This window comes from Phascolarctos cinereus, unplaced genomic scaffold (genome assembly GCF_003287225.1).
Source record: "Phascolarctos cinereus isolate Bilbo 61053 unplaced genomic scaffold, phaCin_HiC Scaffold_4;HRSCAF=312, whole genome shotgun sequence".
Classification (NCBI taxonomy): Eukaryota; Metazoa; Chordata; class Mammalia; order Diprotodontia; family Phascolarctidae; genus Phascolarctos; species Phascolarctos cinereus.
This window is the reverse complement of record NW_027555847.1, coordinates 530618488-530637206: the sequence shown is the minus strand read 5'-3', so window position 1 is coordinate 530637206 and position 18719 is coordinate 530618488. Positions and strand designations below refer to the sequence as shown.

The 18719-nt window shown below is 34.6% G+C and overlaps 1 protein-coding gene across 1 annotated transcript in view; it reads left to right on the top strand.

The window, feature by feature from the left end:
• Positions 1-18719, top strand: part of RTTN (rotatin) — a 206622-nt gene that overhangs the window by 74329 nt on the left and 113574 nt on the right. The window contains 4 exon segments of the mRNA XM_020985627.2: positions 544-732; positions 1337-1576; positions 6480-6624; positions 13377-13531. Coding sequence (XP_020841286.1) covers positions 544-732; positions 1337-1576; positions 6480-6624; positions 13377-13531 — 729 coding nt within the window.

Sequence of the window (18719 nt, the reverse complement as noted above, 5' to 3'; positions counted from 1 at the left end):
TGATGGAATTGTAGAACCTCTTGATAGTATAAGAACCACTTAAGCCTCCTACTTATTTTTGAATATGTCACCAAATCTGGAATCTCAAAGGCTATCCAGTTTGACATGTCCTTGAAAAAGAATTATCTCTGAAATAGTAAAATTAATTATCTTTTACATTTGTATTGTGAGGTTTAATATGTGTATAAAGTAATTCCCCTTAAAGTCAGAAAATGTGTGAAGAATAGTCTTGTTGTTTGTTTTTGCTTGAGATATGGCTTGAGAAGTAGTATTTTTCAGTAATAGTAATTCATTGGATCAGAGATTTTGAGTTGGGTTCAAATGTTGAAGTTTTGGGGGATTGTTTCTTTAAATGTACTTATGATAATGTGGCATTGAGGAGTGTGTGTATTGGGGTTGAATCTAAATGACTGATCACAGCCCCTGAGACTCCCCACCCCTTTTGTGGTACGGCAACTGTAATGTATCTTTTTAAAAATATTAAGGAAGGGGTAAAGAAGGTGGCAGAAAATGGCTTAACTTTTGTATGTAAATTTTCTTTAGGTACCATCTTCCAGTCCATATCCCTGGTCACCATGCTGTCAGCCCTCACTATGTGGTTTTGCCATTATCTGCTGATTGCTTGGCCTTGAAGCCTGTGACAGATATGCTGAGAATAGCTTGGAACTTGTCACGGTGTCATGGAATTGATAACCTGCTGAAAGAGATAAACTCTGAAAATAAAACCCAGGAGTAAGCTGTTATAACTTGCTTAAAAACAATTCATATTTTAGTGAGCTAAGATTATCTTTTTCCTTCTAGGTTAAGTAAGTTTTTTTTACCACTTGGTTATTCAGGGTTGATTGTTTTCAATAGAAGGTCCTAATTTCCACTTGGTTCCAAAGCATTAGATAGCCCTATTTATTTTAAAATTTGATTTTTATGTGTTGTTGGCTTTTCTGGAATGCTAGCAAATTTAAATAAAAAATACTTAAGTGCATGGATTATCTAAAATTGAGTGGTGTTGGTAAATGTCTGGATCTCCTTAATAAAAGTGAATAGGTGGTTTTTTTTAAAGCATTATTCAACTAAATGAATATCACTTCATCATGCTATTATGAGAAAGGGTAAGATGTATGTTACACAAGTGCTAATGTACAGCCTTAAACTATGCACACAGCTGCTATTTTGCTTTTTCTTATAAGCTAGCCTGTCAACTCAAGAAAATTAAGGTAACTGAAGCTCATAAATACAGATGTTACATACATAATAAAATTTGAATTTTCTTTCTTGGTGTATAGGGAGAAATGCCTTACATGGTCTGTTGTTAATTTCTGTGTGGATTTTCTTTTTTCAGAGTTTTAGACTCACTGAAGTTATCCACAGAGGACATCCTTACTCTGAAGATTACGCACACAGATAGTGGATTGGAAGATTGTCACTCTTCTATTATTCAAGCTGAAGGCCATGAGGGAGTCAAGGCTGCTGTCACTAGAATGAGCTTATACCTTCTTAATGACAGACTCTCTTTCAAGGGTGTTGATGGCCCTTGTGGTGCTGTCTTAAAGACTTCAGCTTGGCACCAAGAATTAAACAGGTCGGTTTAAAGTCAAAATTTCTAGTTATAAAGACATAGCAGATTATTTTTGTGTTTACCACTGAATCTTTGAAGAAAAACTTGCGTGATCTTGGTGTATATCTCATAAAGACAATCTTTTTCATTGGTATTTAAAAAAAAACCAAAACTCTACCTGCTCTTTAAATAAAGGTTCATGTTAAGCAGTGGTAAACTAGAGATCCTAGTGTAAGTTGGCTGGCAATTTGACCCCATAGAAATCACTAAGACTTGATGTGATAAGACCTGTGACTTGAATATAGCTATGGGATACCTTATTCAGAGGCTATAGGATAGATAAAGAGGAGGAAGTGGTTGCATATTAAAAAAGATGTTTTGTTGTTCAGTTGTCTTCATTCGTGTCTGACTCCTTATAATCACATTTGGGGTTTTCTTGATAAAGATACTGCAGTGGTTTGCCATTTCCTTCTCCGGCTGATTTTACAGATGAGGAAACTGAGGTAAACAGACTTTCTCAGGGTCACACAGTAAATGACTGAGGCCAGAGTTGAACTCAAGAAGATGAGTCTGACTCCAGGCCTGGCATCCTATCCACGTGCCATCTAGCTGCCCCTTAAGAAGATATATTCATGAGGAAATCTGGCAACCAGAAGGGGGCAAGCTTTGTGGAAGCATTTGGGTATAGGTCAGTAGAGTTAGAAACAGAGGTGATCTTGTTATTAGATACTACTATAGACCATTTAGACAACAAAAGGAAATAAATGAATCTGGGAAATAGATCATAAGCCAGGCACCTGAGAAGGAAAGACTTAGAAGGAGTATGGTATAGGTTCCTTTCATATGTGCGCCATATATAGCAGAAATGAGAGACTTCAGTTATTTAAATGTCTGCTAGTATTCTTTCTGCCCAGAGTAGAGCAAATACTTTCTTGACTTGCTTTAATGAAAATTTCATTCTTCAGAATGTGAAGGAACCAATTAAGGTAAATCTAATTTTAAACCACAGGGATGGAACTGGCTGCTGATGTAGAAAAGGGAACTTTGTGGAGAAGTGGCCACTCAGCCTTTTGAATAGAAGAAAACTAGAAATAGTTGGATGTGTACCCTAGATTTTTGGGACAGCAGATTTCAAAGACTCATGATATGAAGTGATAGAGAAGTGTACTTGGAGTCAGGGTGACTTAAAACATTTAATAACTTTGTGACCTTGAACAAATAACTTAGTTTTTCTCAGCTGAGGAAACTAATGTCCATAGAAGTTAAATTACTTGCCCAAGCTTATAGTAAGTATAAGAGTGAGATTTGAATTTATGTCTCCTAACACCAAATACAAAAATGTTTAATTTAATATGAAAACTATTTAAAAGCACATTTTATCATATGTGCATGTGGAGTAAGGTAAACATTGTAAGTAAGATAAATCAGTTTCCTCATCTGTAAAATGGGGGATAATAGTAGCAATACTTCACTGGGTTGTTGCCATCTTATGAGGTTGTTATAAAGTACTTTGCAATCCTAGTGCTATAAAAATGATAGCTATTATTATGACAAGATTTGGGAGACTTGGTTAGACAATGATTTATTCAAAAGATAATTTGGTAGTTTTACTGGACTTCAAGCTCGATATCGATCAACAGTGTGCTGTAGTACCTCTCAAAAAGTAAATGCAATCCTAGGCTGCTTTAGGAGAGGCAATGTATCCTGGCATAAAGAACTGCTATTTTCATTTTACTCTTCCTTGGTCGGTCAGAGTTATATCTCATTTAAGGAAGGACATCAGTAATCAGGGAAGTATCCAAAGAAGGGCACCTAAGGCGATGAAAGATCTCCAATTCATGAACTTGAACCTTATGAATATTGTTTCAATGTACTGGGGATGTTTATTCTTGAGAAGGAAAGACTTAGAGGGGTTATGTTATAGGTTCCTTCAAGTGTTTGAAGGATTATTGTGTAGAATACGGATTAGATTTGTTTGGCTTGGCACAACATAGGCAGAAATAGGAACAAAGAAGTAAATTTGGGCATGATGAAAGGAAATGACAGCACTATCCAAAACAGGAATGGGTCAGTGAACTTCTCTTCACTGTAGGTTTTCAAAGAGAAGCTGGGTAACCACTTCTTAGATAACTTTATAGGCATTCTGTTTCAGTTAAGTGTTGGATTAGATGGCTATTGTGGTTCCTTTCAACTTGGAAGTTTTGCAGTTTTGTGATATTGTTGAACTTTTTTTTTTGTCTGGGCAATGGGGTTAAGTGACTTGCCCAGGGTCACAGAGCTAATAAGTGTCAAGTGTCTGAGGCCGGATTTGAACTCAGGTGCTCCTGACTCCAGGGCCAGTGCTCTATCCACTGTACCACCTAGCTGCCCTATATTTTTGAACTTTTTAAAAAAGCTATTTATTAGCTTTTGATAATTTTGTTCATTTCTTCTACTTGGACTTAGCATCTAATAATAGAAATTAATTTGTCATTAATATGGGATACATGGATCAAATTTCACTATCCTGTATACCATATAAATAAGATGAGTAATTATAAGTATGTATTATATTGATAGGTCTGTTTTGTAAAGTTACTCATGAAAAAGTAGTTTGTTTCTTTTACTAGTCTAAATTCTGTGGAATGATTAGGATGTGACACTCCCTTTTGATACAGAAGGGGCCATAGGTCATAATTTTTAGTAAGTCTAACTGGTGTCTGATGTCCATATTTAAAAAGTCAAGTAAGGAGCTTTCATTGTTTATCTTACTCTGCAAGTGTATATGGTAAAATGTGGTTTTAAATTTTTTTAAAAATTGGATTTGAATTTATCCTACTTTTCCACTTAATGACTTTGGGCAAGTCACTTAGCTTCTCTGGGTATCAGTTGCCTCATCTGCAAAAGGTGAGGGTTGTACTAGATGAAACCTAATGATCCTAAGTAAAGAAATCTAAGAATATTGTATTTTAAAGAATTAAATTAAAATTTTCAATGAACAAACAGTTTCTCTCAATTCTGTTTTCTTCTTCCCAACAATTCCTCCCCTTCAAACACCTCCCCTTTCCCGCCCCCGCCATATACCCTGGTTAAACTGTTCATTGGTCCAACCATTCTGGAAAACCACTTGGAATTATGCTAAGAAAGTTACTAAAGTCTATTCTAGGACTCAGAGACTCTACTACAAGGCATGTAGCCCAGTATATATAACACAAAAAATGTGTTTTCAGCAGCATTTTTCATAGTAGCAAAGAACAAAGTATATGCCCACTAATTGGTGAATGGATAATTAAATTGGGTAAAATATACAGTCAAGCAAAACAAATTTTTGCATTGACCATGTCCAACAAATATATTTCATTCTTCACCTTGAGTTCATCATCTGTCTGTCTAGAATAGGTTGTATGTTTTATCTCAAGTCCTCTGGAATCATTGGTCATTGTACTGAGTTCTCAAGTCTTTCCAGTTTTTTGTGTTTATAATGTTTTTATTATATAAATTGTTCTGCTGGGTCTCCTCACTTCACTCATTACTTCGTAGAAGTCTTTCCAGGTTTCCCTGAAAAAGTCACTTTCAGTACTTCTTATAGCACAATAGCATTCTATTACATCCATATGCTATAATTTGTAAGGCCATTCACCAGTTGATGTGTACCACCTCATTTTCTAGTTCTTTGCCATTACAAAAAGCTGCTGTAAATACTTTTGTACATATGGGTCCTTTTACTCTTTCTTCAATCTCTTTGGGCTATTGATATAACAGGGTATACACAGTTTAGTATCTTTGGGAGCATCATTCCAAATTGTTTAGCAGAATAGTAGGATTAACAATGCTAGTGTTGAGGTTTTCTAAGGATAACTTTGTATAGCATCTTCGATTTCTAGTTAGGCTGTTAAATATGTATGGTTAAATATGTTTAGGTTCTTACATAAATTTGAAATATTACCAATCCCAAGAAAAATTTTGAAGAGTAAAGCCATTACTATATGTTGAATATATTGTCCTAAGTTTTCTTCCTGTAGTAATTTAAAACCACAGAAATGTTAGAACCATGGTGTTAGAGCAGTGGTTATCAAAAGGTAACTGGCCTTCTGAGGTACTACGCAAGTTCCTTAAGGCAAGGATTGTTTCTTTTTTCTTTTCTTTTTTCTCCTAATACATCTAACACAGTCAGTACTTGTCATATAACATATGCTTAATAAATCCTTGTTAATTGATTAATTTCTTCTTGGCTTGAAATATTTTTTTCTTTTACCTGAAGCACTAGGAGTTTTTTATTTATATGTATAGGCTTGTTAAATTTTGAATTTCATTTAAGTGGGTAAACTGTGGATTATGTCTTTACACTTTTCCCTTTGGTTCTAGTAGTTTTAGGTAGCTTTCTTTTATAATTTCATGAAATAGGTATTTTTTTTCATAATGCTTTTCAGGGAGCCCAGTAAATATTTTAAAAATCCAAACAATTTTTTAAAATTCAAGAATAGTTTACTATCATTGATATCTTGTTTTTCCATCACACATACTTCCTAATATATCTCTCTCTTACATTCTCTGAGAGCCATTTCTTATTACAAAGAATAACATGGGGAAGAAATTAAAAAAAAACAACTAATCAACACATTAAATCTGAAATTATTTGCAGTAGGTGATCCATACTTATAGTTCCCTACCTCTTTAGAGAAAGAAGGGAGAGGAGAACATTGTCACATTTCTTCTTTGATATTAAACTTGGTCATTATAATTTCACAGCATTAAGTTTTGATTGTTTTGTTATTCTTTCCAGTTGCGTTGTCCATTTGCATGTTTTAGTTTTGTTTACTTTTTCTTAGTTCTGTTTACTTTCTTTTATATCTTTCCATATTGATGTGCACAATTTTTTGGTAGTTTGGTATTTTTTGTAACATAAAAAAAAAAGCAAATGAAACCTGTATTGTGTTTTGCATTACAGATTTCTACAAGTACTTCCTGCTTGCCCTGAAGATGAGAAGCTTCTGGCTAATATCATGTGTTTTATTAATAAGTTACTGAGGGAACATAGAAGTGGTCCAGTTATAGAATTTCTAGATTGGATTCTGGAAATACTTCTTAAACATGTAAGATTGTGTATATGAAATAATAATTTTTTTTAGGTTTGAAGTAATCTCTAAAAATTACTACTAAAGTATTACTGGAAAATGAATAGTTTATGGAATTTTGCTTAATGCAGCTGTATTCTGTGGCCTAGTTAATGATCAGGGCCATAAAAATGATTCTTTGTTGACTGGATATTAACTATGTTGAATGATGTTTAATACCAATAACTTCTATCTATCTTGGGTTTTAAAGTTGTACGCATCTCTTTTTACACCACAACTCTGTGAGGTAGATAATACAAGTATTATTTTCCCCATTTTATAGATGATTAACTAAGGTTCAAATAGGGAACTGTTTGCTCATTGTCGCATAGCTAGTCAGTGTCAGGGATAGAACAAGAACCCCATACGATGAATTCAGTGTTCTCTTTGCCACTACAACTGGAAACATTCTCTAAAATAAATAAATTTTTAAGGATTCTCTATATACTAGCCCCCGTGCTTATAGAAAATTAGGAAGAAGCATAATGAATTATTTACAGTCAGGAGAAACATAAGTTTGCATCCCACCTCCGATACTTAGTACTCCTAATAATAGCCAGCATTTATGTAGTGCTTTAAGGTTTGTAAAGCACTTTACGAATATTATCCCATTTCATCCTTAACAACCTTGGGAAGTTAGGTGCTGTAATAATAGCACCTAAGAATAGAAAATAATCCTTATTTTATAGATGAGGCAAGTGAGACACATAGAGGTTGATTGACTGGGCCAGGGTCACACAGCTAGTGTCTGAAGCCAAATTTGACCTCTTTCAAAAATGTGTAATGAAATCTGTAGTTACTTGTAGCCCTTTTGTGAGCCACATGAGTATAATAATGTATATCAAGTACTTTGCAAGACTTGAAGTGCTTTGTGAATGTCATCAGCTCTTTTTAACAATAAAACTGTTTAGTGTATTTATATGCTGATATCTTACTGAGGTGCAAATAGAATCTACAAGAGTAGAGGAATAAGAGAGTTACGAAAATAGTTCACAGGAAGACTAGGATGGGAGCTTAGGTTTTGGTTCTTGTTATAGAAGATAACAGCATTTACCCCTACAGACATTTTAGCTTTAAGTACTTTAAGGTTCCTTCCAGCTCTAAATTTATTACCCTGTAACCCTAAGATCTATATACTAAGGAGCCTACAAAAACACTCAAAGTAAGCACAAAAAACTGACAGCCTAAGGAGCTATTGTTCTTTCAAAATATCATGTATAAAGAAATGCAATTTTAAGAAAATAATGTCTCTTTTTGTTCCCTGTAGTCTTCTTTTATTTACTGAAGAGGTAGATTTCCATTTAAACGTAATTAATCCAGTGATTTGGATAGTTTATGAAATGTTTAAAAGTTTATTTTTTTCTACATAAAAATATTAATTTTATATCTACTATATATATATAGTATACATATATAGTAGAGAAATATAAGGAACTTTTGAGTAAATTTGACCACATATGCACAATTTGAGAGACAAAATACATTGTAAAAATGCATTTTTAGGAAATTTTTACCATAGTAAAATAAAATTTTGTTATCACCATTATATTTTAACTTTTAAAATAAAATTCCATTTAACATATTTATTTTGAATTACTTCAAAGCTACCCTAAGATAACTTTATTTCTCTTGGTTTTTTGATACTTTGATTATGGTCCTGGCAGTAGGCTTTGTTTTTTGCCAGAGGATCAACTTAGCTAAATAACAGAGATTCAGCAGCAATAGTTTAGCCAATGATTGATGAATTATTTAGGTATAGCAATCCAGGAAACAAACAGAAATAACAAAGTGGACTTCATTCATCTGTAGTCTCCTTTCTTCAGTGTTAATGACAGAAAGGGGTAAAAGATGATAGAAGGTGTTAAGACCAATTTTTAGACTTCAGTAAACATTAACTTAACTATTGGTACTCTTAAGTACAAGGTCTTTGTTCAGCGATAGTCCAGTTCATCTATTATTTGAGGAGCTGAATCATAACAATATTGAAATTTTCATTATAAATACAACCAGAAGATGTTTCAGTCAAATGGAAAGAATGATCGTAGGAGTTTTTTGTACAGTCAAAAAAAGGTATTGGCCAGATTGGTTTTATCATGTTTCAAAGGCAGCATAAAACATTATTTTATGGTAGTAGAGTATATAGAGAACTGAGGAGTCAAGAAGATTTGAATTCAAAACCAGCCTCAGTTACTTACTAGCTGTGTAAAGCTGGAGAAGTCACTTAACCGCTGCCTGCCTCAGTTTCCTTATATGTAAAATGGAGATAGTAACAGGACTTACCTTCCTGTGTGTTTGGGAGGATAAAATAAAGTACTTGTGAAACACTTTATAAGCCTTTTTAAAGCATGAGTTGTTTTATCATTATTATTTCTACTTTTAATAATAACTATCTTATATTGCTCATGAAGAGCATAAACAAAAGATGTCTATAAAGATAATTCTCTTTTATGCATTCAACATCTGTTGCACAGGATGAGCTAGAGAAAGTCCAAGAAGAATTTAATAAGACCCTTGAAATTATATCAACATATAGTATAATACTAAGTTAATTCAGTGCAGTCAGCATAGAAAAGAACAGTGAAAAAAATAAAAAATAAAGAGTCCTAACGTCTTTAGGTGAGACAGAAGCTTTATCTATATAGCATAAATATTTTTCCAAGAAGAGATTTGGCAGGTGCTGGACATGATACAGTGAAACATGAATAATATCAGTGAATCAACATGCATTTTTTGTGCCAGACACTGTGCCAAGTACTTAATCCAGAATTTACCTGTTTTATTTAAATTACTGTTTGTATTCAGATGTTTATCATATTTAACAATAGCTGGACATTTTTTCTTTGTTTTGCTTTTTGATGAGGCAATTGGGATTAAGTGACTTGCTCAGGGTCACACAACTGTTAAGTGTCTGAGGATGGATTTGAACTCAGGGCCTCCTGACTCCAGGGCTGGTGCTCTATCCACTGTGCCATCTAGCTGCCCCGATAGCTGAACGTTTTGAATCTTCTAGTAGTGTATTTAAATGACTGTTCAAAATTGTTCCAAATATTTTAATTGTAAAAATGTTGCTTCTTTTCCCTTTGATATTACATAGAATTGCAAAATATTTACCTCTCAGCTGACTTTTTTAGGCTTTATTTTCACTCAGTTCACTGAGGACATTGCATATTCTAATTCTCTTGTTCATCGATGAGTATGAAATTGGATATGAAGAGGAAAAGTAGTGTGTGCATAAAGAAAATGAGCCATCATTATAGAAATCACTGTGTTTTTGAAGTCAGCGGTGAAAAAATAATGACACATAGGTGATTTAAATTAGAATTGAATACTAATGTGCAAAGACAAAGACTTCAGGAGTGAGTAGACACTTGTGATCACTAGGCACCAGTTAGATTAATCTGTTGCCTCCTTTGCACTGTACTTGAGAAAAAGTAATTCATTCTGTTTTCTTATAAGTAATACTCCTAAGGCTCATTTAATCTGAATTTTAACATACAAATTTTAGCTATGTTAAAAACTTAAAAATCTCATTTTAAAAAGCAGTCCTTCTAGGTACAAAGCATAAGCAATAGATATTTTAAGGTAATGGCAGTATGCCACTGTGAGATCTGTCCATCTCATTCTCTTCCATCCCCTTTTCCTTTCAGTCTTTCCTGACATTAGTCTTTTCATTATGCAGCCAAAGTACTTAAGCTTTAGTTTTAGGTTTTGACCTTCCAGTGTATATAGCCTGAATTAATTTTGTTAAGTTTGACTGATTTGCTATCCTTGCTGTCCAAGGGACTCACAAAAGTCTTCTCTAGCACCACAGTTCAAAAAGCATTGATTCTGTGGGGCTCAGCTTTCTGTGTAGTCCAACTGTCAAAGCCATACTATACTACTGTAAAAACCATAGCTTTGACTATATTCACCTTTGTCAGCAAGGTGATGTCTTTGTTTTTTAGTATTCTGTCCAGATTTACCATAGCTTTCCTTCCAAAGAGCAAGCGATTTTAATTTCATGACTTAACAGTTGTCATTTGCAGTGATCTTTGAGCCCAAGAATATAAAATCTGACACTGCTTCCATTTTTTCTCCCTCTGTTTGCCAGGAAGTGAGGGGACCAGTTGCCAAGAGCTTAGGTTTTTTTTTTTTGGTTTGTTTTTTGTTTGTTTGGTTTTTTTTGATGTTAAGCTTCAAGCTAGCTTTTACACCCTCCTCTTTTACCCTCATCAGGAGGCTTCTTAATTCCTCTTTATCTTAAATCCTCTTCATCAGAATAATTGGGATACATGTCAAGAAAATCCCAGAATTGAAAGGGCTATCACATGCTATCTAAATCCAACCCCAAACTGAGGAAAAATATCCTTTTCAGTGGTGCTCAACAATTGGTCAAATTGCCATTGTTTCAATATTTGCAGTGGGGGGGACCTGCCGTGGCAATCTATTCCACTTTTGAATAACTGATTATTATGAATATTTTCCCAACATGCTGAAATCTTTCTTTGTACTTTCATTCAATCAACAAACCTCATTAAACATCTACTATGTACTGGTCACTGTGTGAGGTGTTGGGGATGCAAAGACCTACCCACTAATCATTTTTTCCACCCTCTGGGACCAAGCAGAACAAGAATAATCCTTCTTTCATTTGGCAACCTGTAAAATTCTTGAAGACAGCTATCGTATCCATTATATGTTTTCTCTTCTCTCGGGTAAATGCTGTTTACTTCAACAAATACTCAAAGTGTGATTTTGAAGGCTTTTACCGCACTAGTTGCTCTCTTGTGGATACTTACTGGCTTATATATGGGTGAGAATTGAACATAAGACCACAGATGTGGTCTGACTGGAGCAGAAAACAGCAAGGCTGCAACCTTTCTTTTAAACACTATGCTTCTCTTATTATATTCTAAGATCCTGTCGGTGATCATATCAATTCAATTTTCCACTGTCTTCAAATTCCTCTACCACTTTTCATATTGCAACAAGAAAATATCTTTCAAAACTTCAACCCTCAGTTACCCCAGACCTTGTCTTCTACAACTTGTATGCTGCTCTGTACCACTAGGGGGAGTCACACAATAGTGTTGACTAAGTCTACTACAAATTTATGTCATCTTATCTCAAATGGTCCCTTATGAGTGCCCTGAATGTTTCTACTTTTCACTGTTGATTTTCTGTTGCACTCCTAAATCTGTTCAAAAACTTCTCTTCTTTATTAAAACGATCTACATGATGCATTCCTCCTCCTGAGCAGACTGCCTCATATTCAAGAGAATAGGAGCCTGTCTTGAGCTCTGATTCCTTTCCAGTTAGAGACCTCAAGTGCTCTAAGTATCATCCATCATTTTTCCATTCCCTACACTTTCACTCCTATATTTCAAGAAAAGGTGGCCCTAATCTTTAGTAACCCCTCTACTTGTGTCCTTAATTCCATACTTTTTCCATCTTTTTTGGGAACATGGCCTTTCTATCATCTGTCTCTTAAAATATTTTATGAATGTTGTTATTAATGTTAAGTAGATACAGAGCCAGATTTGGAGTCGGGAGGACCTAGTTTTTAGGTCCTACTTCTGAGACATACTGGGTATATGACCGTGGACAGGTCACTAGCTTCTTAGAGCCCCAGACTATAAGTTGCAGAACAGGTACAGATGTTCATTGGCATGGGAAGTTTCCTCATTAGAGGGGATTCCCTTTACCAATGAAATCATAATACATTTAGCAGAAATATTAAAAGGAAGCTAGTGTTTTTCCCTCTTCCCCCCCTTTTTTTCTTAAAGGAAACCCCAGGAATGTATCTTATTACAAATAGGATTTCATATGTACACAAAATTTTGAAGTTTTAGAATTGAATGGAACCTTAGAGTTTGTCTAGTCCAAGCCATTTTAAGCCATTTTTTAAAAAACAAATGAGGAAACTGGAGCCCAAAGAGGGTAAGTCATTTGCCCAGAGTTGTACCAATTAGTAGCAGAGCTAGGAGTAAACTAAGGTCTTATAACAGTCAAACCAGTGTGTTTTTCACTATGCCACATTCATGGCCTGCATTTTGCCTTTTAACAATGTACATGGGCAGCTAAGTGGCACAGTGGACAAAATACCAGGCCTGGACTCAAGAAGATTAATCTTCCTGAGTTCAAATCTGCCCTCAGATGCTTACTAACTATGTGCAATCCTGGGCAAGTCACTTAACCTTGTTTGCCTCAGTTTCTTTACCTGTCAAATGAACTGGAGAAGAAAATACCAAACCATTCCAGTATCTTTGCCAAGAAAAGCCCAAATGTAGTCACAAAGTGTTGGATGTGACTGAAAAGTGACTGAACGGCTATGTGCATGCTTCTTCCCATCTCTCTGTTTTGGCTAATAAGAAATATGGTATTTATTTTATTCATTTATTCAGATCATGACATAATGCACTGAGACTTCATAGCATGTTTAATATCTTGTTTTTATAACGATAGTGTAACTAATAGTATTTCAGAATACCAAAGTGTTAGTAATTCTATGAAATTGTTTAGGCAATTTTAGTATTTAGTATTATATTGGTATCATAGAAGAGGAAATTTTAAGCAACATTTAAACTAAAAACACTGTTGACATAAAACTTTTAGCTGTTATGCAGTTAGTCTTTGTATGTGTTTACTTAACTTCGTTGTTTCTGCAAACATGAAAAGTAATTGTTGTTGAGTATATAATATCAAAGACCAATTATTGTTTTAAATGTCCTTTTCAAAAATTTTACTTTTAGAATCCAAATCCACTTTTAGAGCTTCTTGGGCAGTCAGAAACTCAAGAGCAAGAAGAAGCAGCTGACACTCAAACCACTGTCAGACAACGACTACGAAAGGAGCTGATGACTTTCTTTAATAACTTACTACTCATATTCATGGATGTAACAGACCGGTAAGTACTCATAATCACGGATGTAACAGATCAGGATGTCTGTATTTAAAGATGCATTCATATTCTTAGAGCTTTAGTAATGAGGTTTGTCATTTAAGGCATTGCAATCTTTCAAGTTGAGGGAAAAAATTCCATTGGTATGGTTGTTTTGGTCATATTATGCCAAAGAGATGGCATATATGTGAAAAGATTTTGTAATGTAGACTTAGAGCTAGATGAAACCTTCTAAATCATCAGTCCAGTATCCTCATTTTAGGAGATTATTTTACATTTACATTTACATTTCCTTTATATTTTAGAATCTGTGATTCTAACTATTTCCCAGTTGTCTTGAGCAATTAGCAATGTCACTAAAAGGCATTTATTAATGTAAATATTCTTTGTCTTCCCTCAAGATGTACTTGGTTTTACTGTTTCCTCAGACAAGCTAAACCAGGTTGAGGGTAACTGAGGGGTCTCAAACCTGTTGGTGAGTTAGGATGATGTCTACCCCAAGCATGTGAAGACTCCCCCTGGCAGAATGGGCAGATGAGAACAATTTGTTCCAATGGCCATGGAGGCAGCTAAAGCACATGCTGTGGAGCACTTAAAGCTTGGTTAAACATTAAAGACGCTGGTCATCCACTGCATCCTGAACTGTCACTAGTCATCCTAACTTTTATCTTGCCACTGGAATTTGATGACTGTGGAAGAGAGAGTGAGGTGAACTACTGAGCAATTCTATCTCACTTAAATCTAATTTATGCCTGAATCAAAGGACTTCACTCGTACTATTTTACCATTTTTGCCTGTTTTTAGAGACAGCTTCACTCCAAATGTTCATATGTACTATTTGTGCCTGAGCTGAGGTAGAGCCATATGAGCTCATACTGGTCTGATGAGCCACAGTCGAACATATTACCTTGATCCCAACATAATGATTCCATTTTGGTCCTCTTCAAGAACAAAGAACAACAACCAACCGCTTGGCTTCACAGTTAAATAATTATTGTAAATTGTTACATAATGATAGCAAAAAAGAATGAACCTAGATATTTCCTGTCATGAGCTTCTGTTTTGTTTATTCAACCAGAAGTATAATGTTAGCATTATTAGATATTTAAATAACAATTAGAGCCCTTGTTTTCTTTCCCAGATTTATCTCTTGACAGTTGTTGGGGGATTTTGTTTTTTATAGGAAGAAAGAAATGGTAATGTATAGAGTATGGTGATTTTTGTGAGAGCATAGCCTCCTGAGAAGAACAGAAGTAATATATAAAGATCAATGACAAGGTGAAATGAGATGAATAGATCTTATTTAATAAATTGCATTTCATCTGTGTCCTCATGTTTTGAATGTTAAATAAATTAAACCTTGTCCCCACAGTAGATTTAAAGAACCTAGGTTCTATGGAAGTGGAAGGTATAGATATTTGGAGATTTATGGCCAGTTAAAATATTCATAGATCTCATTAGGTTGATATCTTCTGTTTCACAAATAAGCAATTTGCCTCAGCAGTCTGGCGTGTGGATTAGCCAAAGAAGTTAATATAAAGAAGGCAAAGGACTTTATTATTATAAAGAAGACAAAAGACTATGGACTGTGTTTCAAGGAAGTATTTAGGCCAAAGAAAAAACTTAATGACCTGCTGAGTACATATTATGTTTGTGTTTCTCTTAGTAGGAAGTAAAAAAAAAATCAGGAAATACAAAGTTGTCTTTCACTTAGAGGAAGAAATTAAATGAAAGGGCTTTAGAGATTGATTTCTATTCTCCAAATGAACTGGGAAAATGGAGTTTTCCTAGAAAGGGCAAAAGTGCTTCGTGGAAGAAACATGAAAAAGGATGTGGAAACTGAGGAGAGTTCTTACCTATGTCACGTGACATAGGAGAAGACCTGTTGAACATTTGGAGCTATTTGATATATGAGGTCTCCATTAAGAAGGTGGACCATCTCTGCAGGTTGTGGCTTCTTGTGCTCCAAGGAATAGTGATGTTTATTCAAAGGTATAATCAGGTAAACAATCATCCATGAATGGTTAGACAAGAAGAGATTATGATGGTGGTTGGTCACTATCTACTCAGGTATACCTAGTCAGCTTTTGTTGATGTGATGTAAGTAGGGGAAAAAATTGGCTCTCTTTTTTCAAGGATGTGACAAAGAACCTCCCTTAATTTGCCAAATGTTTCTTATTTTATTTATTTATTTTTTAGTAAGTGTTATCTGAATCCAGGGCCGGTGCTCTATCCACTGCACCACCTAACTGTCACCTTGCCAAATGATTCTTGACACAAATGGTGCTACTAGAAGAAAACTAAAAACGTTGCTAAGACATCCTAATAAAGTCCTACTTAAAAAAAATAATTTTTTTTCCATTATAACTACTGAATGAAAGTAAGAAATTCAGAAAAATTAGGCAGATTTGGGAGGTGAATACAATGTTCTGAAAAAATTGTGTCTGGGACAATAAAATTTGGAATTTTGGATCATGTCTTCAAATACAGTAATGATGGACTCTTAGGGATTGAGTACATATAATAAAAGTTATTAAAAATGTGTTTGTTCAGGATCTTGACAGTGTAATCAAGAGGCCTTTAAACTGAAAAGAGAGAGCTAGCAGTACAAAGAAAATGGCCTGCATAGATCTGACAAATCTGATGCCCTCATGACTATCAGGTACAATATAGGAAAAGAAACAATAGGAATGTTTAGTAACCCTTTAGTAACAGTATCAAAGAGAGATAAAATCTATGGTTTTAGATATCATTATAGAAATACATAATTTGTAAGTAATTAATAGTGAACTAGAAATCTTAATGCTAGGAGAAAAATTTGACCTGAGGCATGGTAGGATATATACATATGTACATACATCTCCCCCATATACATATATATATATATATATATATATATATATATATGTATATATATATATATATATATACATATATATATGTATATAGATGTATGCACATATTTATGTGTGTGTGTGTGTGTGTGTGTGTGTGTGTATGTATATTTCTCATGACTAGACTATAGCACTTGAAAGATATACCTCAATCAGAAGGAACAGAATACTTAAGAGTGAGGGTAGGAGGTGGGGTTTAGTAGCACTTTATATTTAGAAGATGTCTAGGAAATCTAAGAGCTGTAGTAGAGAAGCTTAATGGAGAACATTTGGGTGATGATCATCGAAGGAAGTGATATTTTAGAGAGTGTATACTATAGACCACCTGGAAAGCATGACAATCTGATATGGTACCAGTTGGGGCCTTAATTTGTCCAGACATCTGCTGTTGCAGTCTTTCTGTCGAAAGCAGAGTAACTGATGAATTTGGGAGTTGCCTTAATGGTAATTACATCTTTCATAAAGCAGGGGAAGCTATGAGGGAAAAAGGGACTGCTATTGTGGATTTGATTCTAAACAAGAATAGGCTATTGAAGAAGAAAATACAGAAAAATTGGAGGACAAGTCACTGTTCCATTATAGAGTTCGTGGTTAAAGAGAAGAGAGTTAGCCTGCACCCTAGGTTTTAGAAGAATGTCTTAAATACTTTGAAGAGGAATTTGGTACAGTAGGGATAGGAAGATAAGAAGAATGAAATACTGAAAAGGGGAGCTGAAATTATCTTGATGTAAAGAACTGCCTGAAGAGGCCTGTATTGTAGCATGGGGGATTTGAGAAATTCATATTTTTTAAAAGACTTATTTTAAAAAGTGGAAGAAAAGACAAGTGGCTGAGGATGAATACAAAAAAGTAGCATTCTCTTATAATAGTGTCAGGAGTAGATTCTCAGACTGAACTGAGGTTGGCAATGAGAGTTTAAAACAATAAAAACAAGTTTTATTAGTTTTGTTAGGAGTAGTAGGAGTATTAAAGAAGGGATAGAATTGTTGCTTAGGGTCTACTGGGGTAATAATACTGGATAATTGTGAGAGGGTTGAACTGCTGTTTCAAGAAGAAGAGAACAAAAATGATTAATAGGAAGTTGAAACTAAAGTTTTAGGAGCTAAAAAGATAACAACCATCACACTTAGTGAATTTAAGTCACAACTGAAAGAATGTATAATTCTTGAGTCACTATTGGAGATCTTTATAAAAAGATCCTAGAGTCAAGGAACAACATTTCATGTCTTAGGCAAGGGCAAATATTGTCCCAGTTTTCAAATCAGGAGGTATACAAGCTCTAGACTGGATCAGTGAGCTTGACTTTGGTTCTAGGCAAAATTTTAAAATGTAATTATGGGCATGTGTGAAAACTTAGAGAAACAGGAAGAAACGAAAGTCACCATAGCTTCATCAAGAACAAGTGATGACAGAGTAACCACATTTCATTTTTTAACAGGAATAACTAGACTGGTAGAATAGGGCATTTTAGAAAAATATTTTGCAGTTTCTCATGTTATTCCTAGAGACATTTGCAACTTCTGCTTTATTTAGTCCCCTAAAACATACTATATTTTGTTCCACCTCCTTATTTCTGCATTTTCTGCTCCATTGTTATTTTAAGAGCCTTTGTAGGATTTCTTGAAATACCTCATTTCTAATGGGATTTTGACTCAGTTTCCCTTATTGGGAAGTATTTATTCATTTAGATTCCTCCTTTCTCTCAATGTTAGTTCATTTGTCCTCCTTAGTCAAATTTTATTTGTAAGTCACTGGGTTGATTTCCCCCTACCCCTCCATGGTATCCTTGCTTTAAGTGTTACTCATAGCCAGTTATTTTCTTTGTTAAGGCCCAGAACTCCTGTGCCTCTTCAAATTCTCTAGCTGCAAATGTTATCCTTCTCTCTGCAAGTGTAAATGAATTGATATTGCTTGCTTATAAAGTATATAAATGCGTACACACATTTATATTTGTAATGAAAACCCCTTCCCCCCCTACTTGTTAGGATCTTTATTAGAAGATTATGCCCCCTCCCTTACAGAATCTGAGCTAGCATTCCTATCTAGAAACCCAAGAGAAAAACCTTATATAGATTCCATAAGGCTTTGGATCTTTATTCCAAGTGACCAACCCAGTGTCATTCTCGAGCACTCACCAGCAATTTGAAAAGCAGACTCCCTTAAAAGATTCTTGCCTATTTTAATTGACTAGTATCCTGTAAATGTTAATTGTTTCTTGCTTTCTTCTACTTTTGCCTCTAAAAGGAGCTGAGAAAATTTCCCTCTTTTTTCCTCAACAGTGACTTCATAGTTAAATGTTT